Raw genomic sequence first — 21,377 nt, forward strand, 5'->3', positions numbered from 1 at the left:
CCGACAGTGTAGTTTTATCTCTAATATCTAAACTTCATTTGTTTCTCAGCTGATACTGGAATTCGACGTCAGATTCCGCAAAAGCTTTGATCAAGCTATGGTGGTGATGACCAACATCCTGGCGGCCTTTTCAGCCATGAAGGAAAAGAATCGCCGATGTTCGTCGATGTGGACGTATTCTTAAGTCCATAAAAATTCGAAGTATGACCTGATATCAACGGTATGTGGACTGCTTCCTTTGTTTGAGACAAATCTTTTGAAAGGCACAAAAACGAACTAATTGCACGGGGTTCCTCTCCAGACCGTCCCCGAAGAGGTGGTCTCTCCGGGACCGAAACTCTTTTTCGGGCAGGAGAGCCTTGTTTGGTGTTGTGACGGAGAGGCTGTGCAACTGGAACCGTCGGATATGCTTATATGAGTTTGTGCTGCTCTGCTGCTTGACAGTTTACTACGAAAAAAACTTTACATACCCAACTGCTTTTGGCCAGTTGTTTGGCCTGCTGAAAATATATGTCGTGGGCGACAACGAATTCCCGAAGCAGTACCGAAAGGCTTTCGCAGCTGCTGAAATCGCTGAAGGTCAAATAAAGAGCGAATCAGTATTCAGATCGCCTTTTGTCTTTGTTCCGCATGTGCTTGCAAAACGTTGGTCGCCTTCGCGTATGTTACAGATGCACACTTCTGCGAGTGTGTATTACCACTACCCATACCAAAGCATAAGCGCACAATACATGATGCGCGTCGTGCATTTTACTGTGCGTGCCCCGTTGGGGAAACACGCAAACATTGGCAGCTTTGCATAATTCTTTGATCAGGCAAAGTATACACTACAGCCTCCCCGTCATACAGAACCTCTCCGCGAAGCAGGAACGCACCCTAGAAGCTATCTACGCTCGCAGTGCAAGAATAGTCCTCGGGGTTCCGAAAACAGTGCGGTCACAGTTGGTACTTCTCGAGGCAAAAGAACCTCCACTCGAAGCACATCGGAAAAGAGAAACCCGACGCCATCTGATCCGAATCATCACCAGGCACACTCAGCACCACTTGGTTAAAAAAATACAAGATCGCAAAAAATCTGCATTGCATCGGCACCTTGGAGTTATACACAAGTTTCTTCCAAAATGCAGAAAACGTACCCTTAGGCCTTACTCGTGAAAAGGCACCGTGGCTTCTGCCGACCATGGCCATCAGGACTGAAATCCCAGGTATTAAAAGGAAAGCTGACCTCCCACCCGTGGCGCTAAAGCAACTTGCACTGAGCTATCTGGAAGAAGCCCACCCGTCAGCAAAGAAGGTTTTTACGGATGGTTCTACTACGGCACTCGGCTCAACCAGCGCAGTTTATGGAGAAGACATTTCAAAAAGCTACAAGCTGTCACATACGACATCATCCACAGCAGCAGAACTGTATGCATGGAATATTGAAAGTTCTCACCTATATCAAGACATGCGAAATCGGCTCCTGGATTATTTGTAGTGACTCCAAAGCTGCTCTACAGGGACTATGTCTACCGGACATGACAAATTTGCTCCACTACAAGATTCACACTGATCACTCAGATGTAATCGAAAGAGGACACCATGTCGAACTACAATGGGTAACACATCACTGTGGTATCGACGGAAATGAACTAGCTGACAAGTAGGCAAAAGAGGCCCCGTCTCACCAGAAACGATCACCTATCCCGTTCACTAAAGGAGATGCAGTAAACCTGCTCAACAGCAAAACTAAAGTATACGCGAAGAAACTCTGGCTGAAAACACTGCGATCAGAAGATTACATCAAACACATTGATCCAGAGCTCAAGTATTGCATACCTGTCAACATAAAACGGGAATACACCACATTTATTCACCGCATACGTCTCAAAGTCCTGCCAACCAACTCAGTCCTCTTCAAGCAGGGCAACGCAGACTCTCCTGACTGCTCAACGTGTATGCTTCCCGATACCACCCACCATGTCATCACTCAGTGCAAGAAGTTCTCCAAAGAACGTGAACAATTAGACAAGGAACTAAGAAAGCTTAGTCACACGCCTCTCACCTTTGCAAAGATAATGGGCCATTGGAATACAAGCTCAGACCGAAAAATTGCACTCAGTGTGCTGTGTGACTTCCTCAAAGAAACGCAAATCGTGCAGAAATATTAGGACAGGTCCATTGAAGAAGAAACTCCGCATGTTGACAATCAGCAGATAGATCCAAAGTGCAAAGGACGATCCTCCTGCGATCTATAAATGTAATAATCAACAAGCTACCTAATCCAGCTAACCCCCTCCCCCCAGCCGACATACAAGCGAAGAAGAGGAACATACTCCTCAACTAAAAGAAATGGAGCAGCAGACCCCAAACTCGGGCGTCACCAAGCTCCAAAACGCAGCTACTTCTACTACTCTACTACTACTGTGCGTGCCATACGTCACGTGCGGATCATGTCACCACAAACATGTTCCTCTCTGTTGTGTGCGGACTGTATACTTCTTAGACAACTGTATCCCTTAGACAGGCGTACCTCTTAGACGGATGTACCTCTTAAACGGGCGTACCTGTTAGACGGCAGTACCTCTTAGATGGTTGTACCCTTTAGACGACGGTACCTCTAAAATGGCTGTACCTGTTAGACGGCAGTACCTCTTACACGGCTGTACCTCTTATAGGGAGGTACCTGTTAGACGGCAGTACATTAAAAGTGCTGTACCTTTTAGGCGCTTTCGTACCGCATAAAATAAAGGGTACATTTTTGCAAAAATGTACCTTATAAAAGGGGATTTTAAGAGGTACAGATTTTAGAGTGTATTTATATAACAGGTCCACATGTCTGGCTCACCTTGCCATAGATGCCCGGCGACGCCTGAGGCTTCAATGTCGCCCCGATGACTTTAGGCCTCATACTTCGTCATTGCTGCAGTGGAATCAGCAGTTCCATACTCCAGTTTTGACGGACATCACCAGAAACTCCCCTTGTCCGATGACACGCACCACTATACAAGGACAGAGCGCTCTCTACTATCTACAAAAGGAGCTCGCACTCTTTTGTTCTCTATATATGCAGCGCGCATTGTTCGATAATGCTACCAGTCCTCCCTGTTATCCGGATATTTATCAGTCACCGCAAACTCTTTTCGAGCACCTGACAATTCCTTCCGGTCTCGTTTAATTTGTCCGATGAGTAATCAGTGGAGTCGCTTCACGGAAGAGACCTGCACTACAAAAGGGCTGTCAGGCCATTACTCGCATTAGGGCAGTTATCATGGCAGCTCGAAGCAATGGCACACCAAGTGGGCCTTCGACGCCTTTTACTTGAATATCCTCAAAGTGCTCCATAGAATGCGGATATGCGCGACGTTCGGAATACATAAGAGCTAAAAGTGTAGTGAACTGCCCTTTCATGGCCTTACGCAGGTTCTGCACCCATTTCTTGAGTATGTCGAGGCAGCTTTGAAGTAACCTGCATTGATGATGATTATTCCAATTTTTATGGTGCATCGACAACAAAGGAAATAATACATCAGAACATTGGTTTGGGTGCAACCAGATAAAAATGAATATGTTGTTTAATAAATGCATTGGACAAATGTTAAAACATCAGTTTAAAACATGGTTTACAATCCCTGTATCTTCTAAAAATTAAAAAGATGAAAAACTATTCTAAAAAGAATATGGGGAACTCTTCTAAAAAGAATTATAATCTCTAATAATTATATTGCTGGGTGAAGGAGCCTAAAGTGTAAGGTGTGTTTCTGATGTGAACATGTAAGAAAATATGCAAAACTGAGAGAGGCTAGCCACAGTGCGTGGACTGAGGTTGTTCCTTCCTGTAAAGTAGAAACCAGTGGATGAGGAACGTGATACTTACCTGTACACCCAGCCGTATCACACTACACAGATTATTCACTGGGTAGCCCTCATGACGAAACCTGTATTGAGAGACCACTTTTGCCTTAAAAACTGCTACAAATAGCACGACACGCTACAAAGTATTACTACCGTAACAAGCTGACGATACAGCTCAGACAAAGGCATTATTCAAGTCGCGCCACACCACCGTTACGTAGGATTCTTTGTCACAAATCAAACCAAGGCACAAAACAATACCAATACATGAAAAAAGGTGACAATCGTGGTCTCATTATGACGTAATACCGAACTTGTGCGTGAAGGTAATTCAAAGAAATGAATGTGGCACTTGCTTCCGCAGAGAACACCGTGTACCATGCTAGCAATGTATGCAAAAAAGCGCTCGAGTGCTCGCACATATATTGATGACAACACTACCTGTGCAGTGTAACGTGTTCTTTCAAGCATATTATGCACTCAAACTGTATTTGCCGCCGGGTAAAATGCAAGTGTGCTCGATTGAACGTCGGAAAAGCGATCAAGCAACCTGCATCCAGTGCTCGTTTTGGGCAAAAAAACACTTCATAATGGTCAACTAAATATACAGAATGAACGCCTATTTATTCCTCGATAAAGAGTGACTCTCCTGTATAAATTTAGGCCCTGTAACCTTGCCAGTACGGTTGGTACGACCGTAATTGCAAGAAGTTGCCATGATCGCTGCGGCGGCTGTTGTGGGTACCGTAAGATGGCGGCCGGTTTCTTCACGCTCGCGCTCCCTATCCGCGATCCAGCCTTTTACAATCGAGATCAGTGGTTCCTTCATTCCCTCCTGCAGAATTCCATAGGTATGACTATTTTAACGGAATTCTACAGCCACTATCATCAAACAGAATATACGGATGACCAAATCATGTACCACATACACAAAGCACATATACAAAGCACACACCTCAGCAGTGGGAAAGGGGCACGCCATCTCCATTCAGTAGGGTACCTTCCCACTGCGGAATACAAGGAAATGAAGTAGCTGACCACCCAGCAAAGGATGCACTGCGTAAAACCAAGTTATCAGCAGTACCTTTCACAAGATCAGACGTCAAGACATTCCTCCACAACTCGACAATGAGACGTTCAAAGCAAAGCTGGCAGCAAGCCCTCCTGCACAGAGATTCCCCGCCTCACATAGACCCCGATCTCACGGCAGTCATTCCACATGAGATGGGCCGAAACCTCCACATAGCTATTCACCAGATTCGACTCTGCGCGCTATATACTGCCACCATCCATTTCCAACTCAGCATCGTGGCCTCAAGACTGCGCAACATCTGCAAAACAACATCTCCTATAACTCGAGCTACTGTAATTTTTCCACGGTTTGACCATCAATTTAAGGTGCAAAGCTTTGATTGTCGGACAAACATGTTTTCTAAGTCATTTTTCTGCAGGACATCTATCGATTGGAACGGTCTTCCCTCAGAATTAGCTCGCATAACTGGTCATCCATCGTTCCGAAATCGCATATTTGACTTTATAGGCGATATATTGATGTACTGTATTTTTGGAAATATTGTCACGGTCACCCGTGCCGCTCTGTATGCTTGCCTATTACCCGACACAATATTTATTTTCTATATATTGATTTCATATTGATTTGTTTTTTGGAGATGTCTTCTTTTTACTGCGCACTTTCATTTTTTTTTGTTTCCAAATATTGTATTTGGTGTTTTTTTATGTTAAGTGTGTGTGTGTGTATGTGTATAACAATTGTTTATGTTATCCCACTCCCTTGTCCCTTCCATGTCCCTTGACCTTTGGGGTATCTTGAATAAATAAATAAATAAGTGCCCCTACACGTACTTATACAGTGCCCAGAACAAGAAGACGCGAAGGAAAGACTGTCCCAGACCCTTCAAACACTTGACCAAAGACCACTCCGTTATTGCAAAGTAATATAGGACGATGGCCCACAAAGGAACAAGACATGAACGTACTCAAGGCACTGTGTGTCTACCTAAAACGCAGCGGCATATACATCCACTACTAGTAGCCACATATCATAAACCTTAACACCACCCAAAATGAAATGGAGCTGCAGGAGCCTGTAGGGCAGCCACCCTGCTCCAACTCCTTTCTATTTTTTTTTTTTTTATTCACAGTTCCTTACTCCTAGAAGGAGCGATATTGAACATCATTTCAAGAACACTTCAACGTCTTTATGGTGCAGAAAGAAGCAAAGTCGAAGGCAGAGAAAGCTCAAGTTCAAGTGTTTTTTTATTTTCTCATTTTTTACAGAATTAATGCCGAACAGATTTAAACAGAGTAATTATTATACGTTAAACGAACGTTTTACAGTTGAGACAAAGAAAAAAGAGTGGGGTTAATTTCTCCCACTAGCGGCATGGCCGAGCGGGTTAAGGTGTTGTGACTGTGACGACAAACAGGTCTGGACAGGAGACGGTCCTAAAGCCAGAGCCGAACTAAAGGCTCTCGCACCGATGGCGCGTAGCTTGAACCCAGGCGTGGGACGAGAATTGGCAATGGGGCTGCCACATCACTCCCCCTCCCCCGTGGAAAAAGAAAACTTCAGAAGCCTGGGGGGTAAAAACGGCGTAGAATGGGGCTCCAAGATACTGTTTTGGGAGGAACGAGAGCAGGGGTAGTAGCCGTTGTGACGCCTTGCGGATTGGTGGGAGTGTCAGGCCCAGGTCACATGGCAGGGTGAAAGTGGCCAGTGACGACGCGTCGACGTGGGCCGGTTTGAGACGGTCAAGACAGACTGTGTCCGGGCGGCCCTGGATATGGACAGCCGGTAGCACTTGGGGTGCCGTTCCAGGACGAGGTAGGGGCCGTCGTAGTGTGGTTGCAACGCGCGTCGGACGGAGTCGCGCCCAACGAAAACTATGGCGAAGTTCTTCATCAGATTCTTGCTCCTCAGCCATTCGGACGTAATCAATGTTCAGATGACGAAGCGAGGTAGCGTTGACGTCCATTCGAGAAAGTGCATCGGCAAATGGGTTGTCCGCGCCCTTGACATGACGGATGTCTTCGGTAAATTCGCTGATGAAAGAGAGTTGTCGGCCTTCTTTGGGTGTATCCGTCGGCTCCTTTGGAGAGAAAGGCGAAAGTGAGCGGTCAGTGATCCGTGAGGATGTGAAATGGCCGGCCTTCCAAAAAGTAGCGGAAGTGGCGGATGCCGAGATAATCCGCTGGCAGCTCACGGCCGAAAGTGCTGTAGCGAGCCTGCTGCGGCGAAAGCTTCTGCGAGAAAAAAGCAAGTGGCTTCCACTGGTTGTCCACGAACTGTTGCAGAACACCGCCGACAGCAATGTCCGAGGCATCGACCATAACGCTGGTGGGAGCGCCGTGCTTCGGGAACATCAGCACTGAGGCATCTGATAACGCTTGTTTCACCTTGACGAAAGCAGTGTTAGCGTTCTGGGACCAAGAAAAAACAGCACTTTTCTTCTGAGGCGTTCTCAGCATATCCGTTAGGGGTCGTAACGCGTGTCACATGATGGGATGAAACGCCGGTAAAAATTGATCATCCACAGAATTCTCGCAGTTGGCCGAAAGACGTTGGCGCTGGGAAATTCCGTACAGCTTCCAGGGGACGAATGCATTCGCTGGTGATGAGGTGCCGAGGAACTCCAGAGATGACTTGCCGAATTCACATTGAGCTGCATTGATGACAATTCCGTACTTCTCCAACCGAGAGAAAACTGCGCGGAGATGGGTCTCGTGTTCTTCCGGTGAAGTACAGGGTTCGCCAAGATAAACTTCGGGGTTTGTAACGGAGATAAAACAAATAAGAACAGTGTCGGAAAGCTACAGTAGACGTTAGGGGACGTATTATGCCCCCAAATTTTATGTCCATAATGCCGCCTAGTCTGTTACTCTGCGGATAAATCGTGAAAATTAAAAAACCGCCGCTGCCTAATCCGCTATACCTATGTTCCAGCTCCTTTCCTCAGATAGCGACACGGTCGAAAGCGGCGTCGCAGAGAACTAGTCTGTATTCAGTTCCACATGTTCGATATCGTCTGCAACACCGCGCTCGACTGCTTCGCCATCTGACGGAAAGGGGCTGAAACACAAACTGTGGTTCAGCTCAGTTACAAAGAGGGTTACACCAGTGTTGCTTGTCGTCAACAACGTTACTGACTCTAATGACACTTTCCACAGATCACTCGATAGTCAACGCACCCAATGAGTCAAGGCATCCACAGATTCCATACCCCCCCCCCCCCCCGAAACCGTACCTTTGGTAGTGCCAGGGGCGGATTTGGGGGGTGGGGGTCCGGATGTCCTGACCCCCCCTCAATTCCAGACTTGAACATAGGGTTCAATGGACCAATCCAAGCATGCACCTATCCTAGATCCGCCCCTGGGTAATAAGTTTGGGAGACGGAAAAGAGGGTAGTGAAATCCTCCTCCCCAGAGCCGTAGCGAGGCAAGTTTGCGCCCAGGGCAAAGTAAATCTGAAGCGACCCCTCCCCCCCCGCCTAACCCGCTGCCGTCAGAAGCCCTGTAAACAAAGAAAGGAAAACGCCTACTTGCACTGCCGAGATCGTAAGTTCAAATTTTCTTCGTTCCCGCTTTATCCTGTCCAACCAACCTGCCAGAGCCTGCCGTTCGGCGGCCTCTCCCGCGAGGGCACCTGGGGCCAGGGCCGGCGATGGGGGGGGGGGGGGGGGGGGAGTAGGGCGACCGCCTTAAGCCCCGCGCACGAAGCCATCAACCAGGGATTACTTTTTTAAATATCAAGTATATGCACTTAATCGTGTGAGGCAGGCCCCACGATGTGCCTTTGCCTCAGGCCCCGCACACCCCTAGCACCGGCCCTGCCTGGGGCGGTTGCCCCTCTCGCCGCCGATGCGTTTTTTTGCGCCGATGCCTGAGAAAGTTATACGTGATGAATAGTAGATAGAGTAAACGTGTCGCTGGAACTGTTGGAATCAGGGTGTTCGTCGAAGGTTCCTTCGCGTCTGCGACGACAAAGTGGGTGCGTAGGCTTCAGGAAATGATAGCCTAGTTTTTTCGTTTTTTTTCACAGACATGCCAGGTCATGTACCAGTGGGAGACTCTAGAGTTTGTTCAATAATGGAAGAGCTATGTTATCTCCTGCCTTGTACAGGCAGTACAGCTCGAAGCAGAATTAACTGGAACGCCGCGTCGACCAGCGGAGTAAGGGGGTAGCCACCCTGGCGGCGTCTAGTAGAAATGGTCCATGTCTAGTTTAGCGGCGCCACTCGATTTCAAACTTCTAATCTACATACCTGGATGGGATTTTGCATGGTGCATCGTAATCCAGAATAATCAAGCGGCGGTCGGTTCCACAAATTCCTCCAGAGATCAGTTTCCCCGGGAAAGTTTCGGCAGCGGCGACCATGTCATCTCCATGCGCCCATTGTTTACGTATGACAGCTTACGCACACCTTGCACTCTTCCCAGCATGCATTTCGCCTGTTCCCTCTCGCTCGTTGCCAAGAATGCACAATGAAAGCACTAGATCTCGACGGGTATCATTTGTGGTACTCCTACGCATCAGCCATAGAGCTTGGTTTCCCTCACTAAACGAAGTATAGTGAGGTTGGGTTAGGCCAGGTCAGTACATATTAAACGCGGGGGGGGGTCCGGGGGGGGCGGTAGCCCCCCCCCCCCCCCGCAGTTGTTCGAGACTGTGCTGACAGAAGACAGTTCTAATTTTGGCGCGGAGCAATTGCGTGAGGAGGAGGCCGACTGTCGTCCGATAGTGGAGTTGCTGTGCGTCTTAGCAACGAACAGGCGAAATGCATGCTGGGAAGAGTGCAAGGTGTGCGTAAGCTGTCATACGTAAACAATGGGCGCATGGAGATGACATGGTCGCCGCTGCCGAAACTTTCCCGGGGAAACTGATCTCTGGAGGAATTTGTGGAACCGACCGCCGCTTGATTATTCTGGATTACGATGCACCATGCAAAATCCCATCCAGGTATGTAGATTAGAAGTTTGAAATCGAGTGGCGCCGCTAAAGTAGACATGGACCCCAAAATCAAAATGCGATTTACGAAAGGTGGGAGACGCAAATTTGGGGAACATGCAGTCGACGTACGGGCGAACGGGACATGGTGAATTTGTCTAGCTCTGATCATCATTCACTACACCAATAATAAAAACCTTCACGGTAACTCCCTGCACTGTGTGCCAGCATGCACACACAAAAAATTGTGTGTGTACTAATTGGCTGTGCGTCCGAGAAACTCCAGAGAGACGCGATATGCTACACCATGGAAGCATTGTTTTGTTATCATTTAAAAACTCATTACAATGCTTTCGCAACTACCATCACTAATTATTTTAAGCATCTTCGCATCCTCTATTCTTGGCACAGTAAATATTCCGAAAGAGAAAAGTTGTTATTCATTTCATTCGATCACGCAATGAGCGTTTCGGATGACGCGTGCCCATGCGCCATCCTGTTTCCCGGCGCGTGACATGCCATCGATTTTCCGCATTATCTCAGACACAATCGCCCAAAACACAAACAGACGCAACGTTGATAACGCCAGCTTGATTGGGCACTGTTCGGCACACCACAACGAACACCTCCCCCCGACTGAAATGGAAATGTCGAAACACCCTCTCCCTTTATTTCTGCTAAAGGCCGCCAGGGTGGCTCCCCTCTTGCTCCGCCGGTCGAAGCGGCAGTGGAGTGCAGCTGTAGCTTCCACAGTTTCGCCACGAAAACCACCGCCCCCCCTTGACCACGTGATCATCCGTAACGAATCACGACAAAATAGCCGGAAAACGGCGCCAAAGAGCGCGCGCTGGCTGATCGAACTGCGCATGTGCGTTGCGTGCCCTCTCCACACCCTCTCATTCATCTCCTCCCCCCCCCCTGTTCCGAGCGCTTCGCCAGGTCATCTGCTAATATTATCGGGAAGCAGAAAATGAAAATCCAGAAGACAAAGGAATTCACATGTACAAATTTATTGACACGGTAAACATATACACAAGAAGCAACATTTGAATGCAAGTAAATCTACACGATTATTACAGAATACTGCAGAATAAACAGAGAATAAATAGCGCCGAGCAACAGAAAGCGTGACTATCATATTATACAATCCTTAAGGGAACCTATTCGGTTTGGAGAAAGTAGATATTATTATACATATCTATAGCACGTGATGAGTCGCAGAAGTCATCCGCTTCATCCCAGCACAACTGTCGAATTTTCTGGTGACAGGGGCCACATGCTCGCGGATCGCAGGGCCACGAACAGCTGTCGGTGTCTGAATGAAAAAACAAAAAACAAGGGAACCTGTTAATAATATGGTAAACCGGAGCACAGGCAACGTTAATTGGCTGAATACGCTCTATAAGACATGCCAGCGTTACGCGTCTAATGTCGACTAATGCCAAAATTGGAGGAGCCCTGCGTACGCGATGCACGCTGTTTTCCTTTTCATGCACACCAGTGTACTAAGCATCAGACACATTCAAAGAGCGGAACAAAACGCAAGAAGCAACGCCACGCAGAATCATCAACCAGATCATGACTGTTAACCGGCAGAAAGTGATGTAATACGGGGCAAGGTGCACACAGTTAGGCGACAGTATTAAACGTCTGATCACTGACATGCATCATACGTTTGTCTGCTTACCTTTCATTCAGGCGTTCATCCATGGCTCGAAGATCTTCGAAATCCACGAAACGAAATCACCGCCTGCTCACATAGGCAGACGCGAGCTACACAACGGTCAGACGGGTCGGCGCCTCGGAGAAACGAACGCGGGCGAATCCACCGGTTAAATGAGCCTCAGCCAATCATGATCGAGAAGGGTCACGTGGGAGACCGGAGCCAATGGAAAGTAAATAGCCGGAATTTGGCGGGAAATGCCAGTGGCGACACTATTTGCGCGGCCGCGAAACCGGCTTACTGTGCCTCCTCTGGAAGCGGCATTCCAGTTAACTCTGCTTCGAGCTGTACCTTCCCCATGCGCCGAACAGCACAGCACACACGCAGCACGTGCGCAGTTACGGCACGAGTCCGGTTCCATTGTGTCTTAATTCGTAATCCGTAAACTCATTGGTTCAGGTTAAGTTTGTGTCAAGCTGTATGCGAAGGACCTCGTGTTTAGTTGCACGCTTGACAGGCCTTCCTGTCACCCAAGAGATACATCCATCCCCTCTCCCCCTATCATCCAGAAGAAAGGTGTCATCTGCGTGCCCTTGCACTTTTGATGTACGGGGATGCTAGAGAGGGTCCTTGTTCCTTGTAACAAACCTCCTTGGGTAGCACCTTGAAGAGTCGTGGTGAGATTCTCTATTGTAGATTTTCATGAACACTGTTCTTCCACACAGGCAATACTCAATCCATCGGACTGTTTTGGTAACAGTGTGTAGCTCCAGTAAGGTCTCAAGTATGTGTGCGTGACTTGCTCTGCCAACGGTCCTTTGAATATCGAGGACCCCTGGTACTATTAGTTTGGTGGCTCTTACCAGCTAAACATATACGAGACTAAATCCGAAAATACTCCATAAGCCGGGATTCATCGTAACAACTAAAAAACAATTACACAGACTTGACTAAGGTGAGCGCAGCTATCCTTAAAGAGTGGAACTGGTTCTCATGCTAGTCGATCAGCTCCTTGGTATGCACTACAGATGTTTCCAGTTATGAGAGACGAAACGTCCGATTAAGTTTTTTTGTTACGTCAAGCCTGTATAATTTTGTTGAGTTGTGACTAAGTCCCTTGTACAGTGCTGGACAAAAGTTTACGGAACACGCTCCGGCACAGTCATTCCTCAGGGTGAGACATTAGCAGCAAATGGGACCGTACGGACTTACAGACATGTGCTTAAGTAACCCAGTCACCTGTTTGCAAATCCGTACAGTACCATTCGCTGCTAGCATGTCACTCCGAGGAAGGAATGTGCTGGAGCGTGTTCCGTAAACGTTTGTCCAGCACTGTACAATCCCCAAAGTGTATCGTGCCCAGCGAAACCTAGCAGTTTTCGTATTGTATGTCACCAGTCCCACTGGGTTCGACTCGTTGCTCCGCCGCAACACACATTCGCATGTCACCAAAAGCCACGCAATGCCCCTTGCATAGAGCGACAACTTTCCAAAGTAAAGTGTTATAGGTCTCAGTTCAGTCCCCTGGTCAGCTCATTTCCAAACGTTTGCAAGTACCCATTTCACATGGTGCTATAAATTACAACATGTCAAAAAGTTGCACAACGTGACTCCAGACATTATACCATGCGAGTGTGACACAACGTCCACGTGATGACCTCATGATACATTCGAAAGTTTACACGCAGCCAGAGCACCTTTGAGAACGTGTTGTGTTGCTCAGTTTGTGTCAACATGCAGAAGGAAAGAGTTGACGAGATATAAAATGAGCAGAGTGGTAAAGGACCTGCAACAAAAAAGAAGCCCTTCTCGCTCAATGCCTCCTCTCCCTCTTCGTTAAGTTGGGACATACAGCTGCAGTGCCATCTCCTTCAGCAAATTAGAAACAAAAAGCTGCAGCAATGAGTGTGTACCCACGTGGTCGAAAATGGCTCGTTTCCATGGTTCCTACAGCTGCAGAAGGCTCTAAGAAAGAACGGCTGTAATTGGCGGGACTCCCAATGCCTACGTATGTCACGTTGATTAGTGACCAGGCCTTGTTTAGCCTAAACTGCATGTGTAAGGCCACCCATCAAGCACATGTACGAAGTCAAGGCAGATGTGTAGACTGGAATGCTGTCTCAAAGTTAACGCTGTATTTTGGCTGTCAAGTTTTGAAAGTGTATTTCGTTTAACCATGTTCTAGGTTCTATATCTAAAAGCAGTTTTATCCGAGAAATCTTCTGTCGAACACTTCAGAGCTTCACCTCATATCCTGTGTATATTGAAGTGAAATAAAATCGAACATGCACCCAGCAATCTATCATTCCGATAGAATGATACAGTAGTTCTCTCTCTCTTGATTTGTTCACAATGGGAGGTACGAGCCTTTTCTGGGACACATTGAATTTATGCTAATGATAACTGAAGATTCTATGCACGGATTGGCCTTGAGTGTGTGTTTGAGTCAGCGGCAAGTCCTCGTTTTAGAGTGAAGCTGGTCCAACAGCTGTGACATTTTATTATAGTAAGCCCCCGAAAAATGTGTGCACGCAAAATGTTATGGGATTTTGAAGCAACATTTCGACAACAGACGCTTCCTTGTAGGTTCATTCACCCCCATAAAAACACCGAGGCTTCGTGCATTAAAAGCTCAGTATTTCTTTAGCATCAACATATTGAGAATGAGACCTCCAAATTATTGTTGAGTCAGGACAACACAATTTTTTGCCTTGTTTAAACTTGGGTGACATGACAGCCAGATAGAGAGGAAACAATCTCACTAATGGAAAGATATTACCGTTTTATTTCTCCATAACTACATTGTACTTTACAACAGCTTGTTTATGTGAGAGTATTGACAATTCCATGCCCATGAATATTCAACAATATACATATCTCTCTGCTGCAGTGGCAAAAATACGGCCCATATTCATCAACAATAACAATGAAAAATCCCCATACCATAGAAATCTGGCCATGCCTCATCCACAGATTAAAAAGTAAACAGATGCTGTCTCAACACAACCCACACATTCAAAGTCTCTCCATGGCTACACTTTCTCTACGTAGGCGTACATCAGCTACGATAAAGGAGCCAAAAGTAACACTTTCCTCACGTCCTAACACATCCCAAAAACTCATCCTTTGAGTTACTGATCTAGAACGTTAGTAATGCTTCTCGTTGACTATGAAAGCCATCAAAGAATGGAAAGAAAAGAAAGTAACATGTGTATACGTAACCTAAAAACAAACCTCTCTGTAGAGTACAGAAGCCTCAGACAGAACTAGTGAGTGCACCCTCACAAGGACGCGTCAATCATCACACAAATACTCTCACTATTATACTTTCCTTCGATGTATAACGATACATATAGAGCTCTCCATAAAAGTCTCTCTTAACTTTCCACCTTAAAACCTCTCCAAGAAAAAAAAAAGAAAAAGAAAGACAAGGGCAAGCACAATGATAAGGATATGTAGCTCCTCCCATTGTGCCACCTCAGAATGCAATCCTACCTTTTCGGATTCTCGCACTTAACAAAAACCATGCAGGGGAACTCGAGATATGGGACAGGACTACCACCTGCAACAAAGGACTACTATTGTTTGCTTTAAAGCAGCTATTTACAGGTGCTACCTCAGAAACGGACGACATCAAGATTGCAGGAAGAACAAAAATTCAGTACGGGAATCTACAAATCTACAAATCAAACGGTCGCACAGGGCCGTTTGTCAAGTCTGGACGTCTTTGAGGTTTGTTTTGCTTTTCGTATTGAGATACGCTGCGGTTAGTAGTCGTTGCTGGGACCCCTTTTGTCCCGTGATGTGCGTGCTGCTGAACGTGACGACGAATCAGGCACTTTGGCAGTAACTGCAGGGCACGTCTCATTTTCTGGCTGCAATACCATTGCTGGTAACACTCCTGAATACCGCTCAACCTAGTGGCAGTTTGTGCAAGGCCCACGTTTATCAAGTGGTATGCACCCGCTAAGTGGAACCGTAGTTTTATATACACACTGTGTCGGTCGACCGTAAGTCTCTGTAAAACATTTCTGTACATTCAAGACAATGGTTCAACACGTCGTCAATGGTTCATCCATGAAAAATTTGTACTATGGGACAAAAGCACTGAAGCAAAATCAAGCTATTTACAGCACTTCCTAGGATCAGCAGCACAATGCTTACCACGTCTAAGCTTGAGCAAGCCACAATACAACGGGAACACAATTTTTTTTAAAACCTGCTATTGCCAAAACACAATCACATTTGCTCAGGCTAGGTGAAAGACTAAGACGAAAATAGGGAAGATGAAGGTGAAACACTTCGGTAAGTAGCAAACGCATTCCAAAACAAAAGTCCCGTGGCTCAGCTCGTAAACTAGCACCAGCGAAAAGACTTTCCTTGAAATGTGTGGGGTCGCAGAGAACCTGATTATGGAAGTGTTGAGAAGCGGCATGCATGTGTGTGTGTGTGTGTATGTTTTTCTTGTTGCGAAGAAGTTTTTTGCATTGTCATGCCGGCAGTGATGCGAGATTACAATGACAGCATGGCAGTCTATAGCAGCGACATGGCCACTCACCAACGGAAAACAGGAGAAGGACATACAGATAATGATGGCACAAATACCACATGGGTAAGACGCACCCTTCAGACACCAACAAGTTCATGGTGGAATCCAAGAGTTTGAACAGAACACAAACTATATCAAAATTTCCATAACAATGCAATATATTCTTGGATAAGATATGGCAATTTCCGGCGTGATTATACCGTAACTTCGCTGTCCTGATGCATTAAGAAGGAAATTCATTTCCTGGCCGAGAACCGCAACACGTGTTTCTGGTATCACACCAGCAGAAGGGTGCCAAACAAACAGGGGCTCAAGGTTTGTGAAAAAGTGATACTTCCCCAGAGAGTACATAACACCGTATACGTATAGCGATGGTGCCAGCACGCAGAGCCGCACCCAGAAGTATTTCTCGTTCCTTCAGGTCACTCTAAGTTTTGGAAAGTTCATGAGACAGACCTTTCCAGAGTCATGCAGGAAATTGTCACAAAGTTCAAAAGGTATGATGACGATTTCACGAGAAACAAACAGGAGGAAAACAGAAAAATATGAAGTAGAGGAATAATAATAATAATAAAAAGCAGCACTTGGTAAAGAATACGATGGGTGAGGGGCTAGACGAGCGCTGGCACTGATTGGTCGAGGGCACTCAACAAGTCCTCTCCAGTGAGCAGTTGGTGGATGGGACCACTCACCTCGGCGTCCAATTGGGCAATGTCTTGCAGGCTAGGGAAAGCCTCGTCTAATAGAAGCGAAGGGCTGGAACCATTGGCAGGAGGAGCCCTCTGAATGTAACAAACAGATATGTATGCAGTTTGCAAGACTTTACATCTCAAGATGTGAGTTAACAAAAGAAAAACTGACACAATACACAATTTATTTGAGTTCAAGAGAAGCTCTTTCTCTAATGTGGTAATGCTAATTTTATATTGAAGTAGCTCTAAAGGGGACTGAAAGCAGATCACTGTCCTTATAACTAGGGGGCGACATCTCTGTTTTGGCTCGTTGAGATGATTAACACTGATTTACGACTGTTGCCAAGAAGGAAATTAGAAATCCAGGAAGTGCCACATAAGCTATCACAGTCGCCAACTGATTTTTGGGACTTCTAGGAGCCATGAAATCAGTGTGAATCTTTAGTGAATGGCATAAATCCACTTTATTTCAAAAACCTTCACTCAGAACATTCAAAGTGACTTAAAAAGAGCATATAGAAGTGGCTGCTTTGCTGCGCGAATGCGCAACAATGTATCACTGCGAATTTCACCGAGTGTATCATCAGTGTAGTCACCACAGCAAGGGTTGCATCTGTCAACAGGGGTGCATCGATAACATCCTCGTCCTAGCCTTTATTTTTTACCGTATTTGCGCAATTCTAACGCGAATCATTTTTACTCAAAAAGTGCGCTTGAAAATCACCTGTGAACAGAAGTTCAGAGAACAAGATTAAAAGCTCAGTGAAAGGTCTGCAAAGAAGGTGAGGCTGAAAAGAAATCGTGTCTAGGGCAATGCGGCTAGCCCCATTGCCGTAGACATGACTTCTTTGCAGCCACCAGACCTGCTGCCACGTCGCTCGGCTATGCGCCATTGGACAGCGCAGGCCTTTAGTCGTGTGACAAAAGCGGTTCGTGTGGACCTAGCGTTGCCACGCTGCATGATTTGGGTGTCCCGGAGACACGTGTGCGTGAATGTCCGTGAGTTAGTGTTTTTGATTTTCGTGAGTTATGTATGCCTGTGTGTTTCATTCGGGGACACGTTAAAATCGAACAAATATGGTATGTTGTCAGTGCCCAAGACGACATTAATGCTAACACTGCTGAAGTGTCAAACGGAGACATCAAGTTAGTCTCAATCGTCAACTAAACATGTCTATCATTGTAATGTTATCGACATCCTCACTTGAAGTTGAGGACACTCAAAGATACTCGTAGCTAAAGACACAAGTATTGAAAAATAAGTTCTTTGCTACCCGCCTGAAGCGTAGTGTTTGGTTTTGGTAGCGCGCAGATAAGCTCGGTCTTCCTGCACGTGTGCACACGCTTATATGCACGCGTCATGCAGGGAATGGAGATTTTTGACCGAAAAATTGAAAAATCAGAATTTTTGAATCCTGGATTATCGGTCGGCGACTGTATATCAGTTCCTCATTTACTTTCAATTTCCATAGGCACCTTCCCCATCATAAATATTTGGTGTGACAATGAAATCTGCTAGAGGTCTGGCTAGGTATGTTGGACTTTACAAGTCATCAAAGCTAATTTTAAAGCTTGGGGGTGAGGATGAAAATCTGCTTTGCAGCCACAAAAGTACGTTAACTGCAAAGCAGATTTTCATCCTCACCCCCAAGTTTTAAAATTAGCTTTGATGATTTGTAACGTCCAACATACCTAGCCAGACCTCTAGCAGATTTAAACCACAAAAGTACGTTAACTACATCAGAATCGCAGAAACCGCATCACGTCCCATCCTTGGCATAACTGTGTGTGGGGAACATCTGAAAAGGGCCTTGACCACAAAATATTTGCAGAAATTCAAGTATTAAAATAATTTTTTTGTGTTCTTGATAACTGTGTCCTGGAAATATCTCTTCTCTGATTATTGAGATAACTATGAATAATTCAATTCAATAATTGTAAATTTCTCATACCAATTCATATTCTCCCTATTAGCTTATTGCCTCACCTTGTCGTAGTGCAATGTTTGGCACAAGTACCCATGACTGGCATCTTCACCGTTTACCAGGAGGTTCAAGAGGACGCTGTCTTTGTTGTGAAGGCGGAAAGCTGCGGAAGCACAAAATGCTGCCTTGTAATTGCGATAACCAAGAGCGGAGTCCTGTACCAGAATTCACGCCTCCAGCAGCACTGGCAACCATAGACGGAGGAAAAACTCACCTTGTACGTCCACCCTCATCCTTTTAGGACTCCCCACGCCGCCTCGCCCTCCACAGCTCCCTCTCTTGGGCGGTGGGTCCGGAGGTGACGGCATTTGCATTTTCAACTCCAGCGATGATGTACTATAATACCGATGATGGTTCCCAATGGTGCCATGCTCGATGAGTGATCTCGCATTCGACCTTTGGATCGTGCCTTGATTCCGTAAAGACCTGCTCGGGATGTGGTGTTCCGTTGTGCTGTGGGACCGCCGCGTCGAAGCAGAGGCACTGCGATTCCGATTGCAGTCTCGTGGCCTAGGGGGAGGAAGCTCGGCAACAAGCAGTGCGGCCAAGCTCGACTTGAGGTTAGGACTCCGATGAGATGGGAGAGTGGACTGTATCAATGGAGGTGGACTGTCCACAAATGTAGGACTGTAACACAAATGTTTTCATTAAGATTTTACTTGTCAGGTTACGACAAATTTTTGTTACCACGCCACAATAATCTTATTGCAGGAAAAAAGAAAAGGAAATACCTGTCACAAAGTGAGCTACGACCTGATGATCCACCAGGAGAATCCTGCGGACCCCACATGACAGAGTCTGTTGGACTCAAGAGCGGAAAGTCGTCTCCAGTCATGGAAATGTATGGTGCTCTCATATCAAACTCTTCTTCCTGCAGCAGATTTTGAAAACTCGTTTTGTCAGTCCTTTTGTCGAGGCAAATTTGGCTCTTTGAACCAAGTTTCACAGCAAGAGACGTGTTCACTAACCTGCAGCTGTGAGTTCCCATCCGTCTGCAAGTCCAGGCCTGAGAATTGGTCAATGGGACTCTCGAGACCGGGAAGGTCAGAAAGGAGGCTGTCGGAACGGCTACCGCCTTCCGAAGGGGATGTGCCACACGACCCAGGAGAAGACATGGGGTCGTCGTCCCGGTAGCTGAGGAAGGGGTCGCCATGACCCATGGGACTGACTCTTCCTCCACAACCCCCAAGGGTGGGGCATTCTTCGGTGGGCAGAAGCGCATAATCAGGAATCAGCTTGTTATGCCCATATGGGTCAGGCAGAACAAACGAGTCGTCCAGCACATCTGAAATGAGATACGTAGTACATAAGTTGGGCCCTGATTAGGCATGCAAATGTTTGTGTAATGTGCAACTCTCCTCATCTTTTAGACACGCACAAACAGTTTATATGTTTCAGAACATGGACAAGGACAAATGTTTGCACTTTAGTGCCCCTTTAACAATAAACTGAATTCACTGTACTTCCACGCCACATCAGCACTTTACTAGACGTACAGCAGATGTCAACAATGTCAAAACCAGTACATCAAAATGTATCTTGCCCAACCTCTGATATTCGGGTGGCACAAGAAGGCGCAAAAGTAATTAAGCACAAAAGTAATTTGCTGCCTGTGCTTCCTTGAGTATGCTTTGAAGAAATGCCACATGGAAACCACCTATGCACTTGCTTTTACGTTCAAATTACGCCAAAGGGCAAGAAATGATCTGCAGCAACACTCAACAACAAGTCAACAAGAATAACACCAAGAAGATTAACATTCCTGGACAGGAACTGGTTCAAGACTGTAATGCAGCGCAGAGTTCTTAGAATTGTATAAAAATGAGTGTTTGAGTTATTTATCGATTTGTGGAAAGTAAAGCAGTCATCCTGTTTGTATGTCTGTGTCTTTGTTGCTGCTTCAAGATGATTGATTGATTGATTGATTATGTGTTTAATGGCACAAAGGCCATAGAGCGCCAAAACTATGCTGAGTGTGTCGGAGACGATTATGGGAAAGATGATGTGAGAGAGAGTGTGGTAGTTAAAACCTATCTACAGGTATGAGCGATGATTGATTGACCAGGATAAGAGAGAGGGGGATGAGGGGGGGGGGGGGGCTTCAAGATGAGTCTGCAACGGATGCATGCCACAAGGAGGAGGAGGATGTAGAAGACTACGAGCTCTGGTGTGACCTTCGATATAGACTAACCGGGCCAGTCGGTACATACCCATTCACTGACGACACAGAGAAAAGAAGTGGTCTTGGATGTCTCGCTTCCAAATAGTATTCCTTCCAAAGTGTCAATGAGGTCATTCACACTGATGTGCACTGATGTGAGACTGATGTGCACATAGTGCACAATACCGTATTTGCTCGCATATTTGACATACCTTTAATGTTAGCATTTTCTCTTTCCTAGCGCGTTTAATGCACCAGAACTCCCGTGTCGCATGGCACCAACTGTCGCAGGGTTCGGCTATCTTGGGATAACCGAGCCCTGCTGAGTATTCCTTGGGCGCCCATTTCCAATTTCTTTCCTCGTGTAATTAATTCACACCTTCTATGGTGCTACATTTTTGGGCCAAAGAAATGTGTTCACCATTCAAAAAGTATGGTACAGTCTAGCTACAGTTTGTTACAACCTTCGATATAACGATAGCTGCGATAATACATCAAATTGCTAGTTCTCATCGGTTCATCCATTGA

At 46.2% G+C, this 21,377-nt stretch overlaps 2 protein-coding genes and 1 long non-coding RNA gene across 4 annotated transcripts in view; all 3 read right to left on the minus strand.

Moving 5' to 3' along the window:
• Positions 1-2,991, minus strand: part of LOC135396670 (protein sprint-like) — a 92,999-nt gene extending 90,008 nt beyond the window's left edge. Inside the window, exon 1 of the mRNA XM_064627767.1 lies at positions 2,828-2,991. Within this exon, the coding sequence (XP_064483837.1) occupies positions 2,828-2,890 (63 nt within the window). The 5' untranslated portion in view covers positions 2,891-2,991. The remainder of the gene's footprint in view (positions 1-2,827) is intronic.
• Positions 2,992-10,793: 7,802 nt separating this feature from the next.
• LOC135396677 (uncharacterized) lies at positions 10,794-11,808 on the minus strand. Its single transcript, XR_010423496.1, has 2 exons — positions 11,487-11,808; positions 10,794-11,114 (listed from the first exon to the last, which is right to left on the minus strand). It is a non-coding gene; the product is annotated as an uncharacterized LOC135396677 (long non-coding RNA).
• Positions 11,809-14,229: 2,421 nt separating this feature from the next.
• Positions 14,230-21,377, minus strand: part of LOC135396675 (hypoxia-inducible factor 1-alpha-like) — a 153,428-nt gene continuing 146,280 nt past the window's right edge. For both annotated transcript variants that reach the window (XM_064627775.1, XM_064627774.1), the window contains exons 10-14: positions 19,657-19,973; positions 19,420-19,559; positions 18,903-19,315; positions 18,691-18,791; positions 14,230-16,793 (exon numbers count right to left, since the gene is read on the minus strand). In XM_064627775.1, the coding sequence (XP_064483845.1) occupies positions 16,623-16,793; positions 18,691-18,791; positions 18,903-19,315; positions 19,420-19,559; positions 19,657-19,973 (1,142 nt within the window). In that variant the 3' untranslated portion in view covers positions 14,230-16,622. The remainder of the gene's footprint in view (positions 16,794-18,690; positions 18,792-18,902; positions 19,316-19,419; positions 19,560-19,656; positions 19,974-21,377) is intronic.

The sequence above is a fragment of the Ornithodoros turicata genome, chromosome 6, assembly GCF_037126465.1.
Source record: "Ornithodoros turicata isolate Travis chromosome 6, ASM3712646v1, whole genome shotgun sequence".
In the NCBI taxonomy this organism is placed as follows: Eukaryota; Metazoa; Arthropoda; class Arachnida; order Ixodida; family Argasidae; genus Ornithodoros; species Ornithodoros turicata.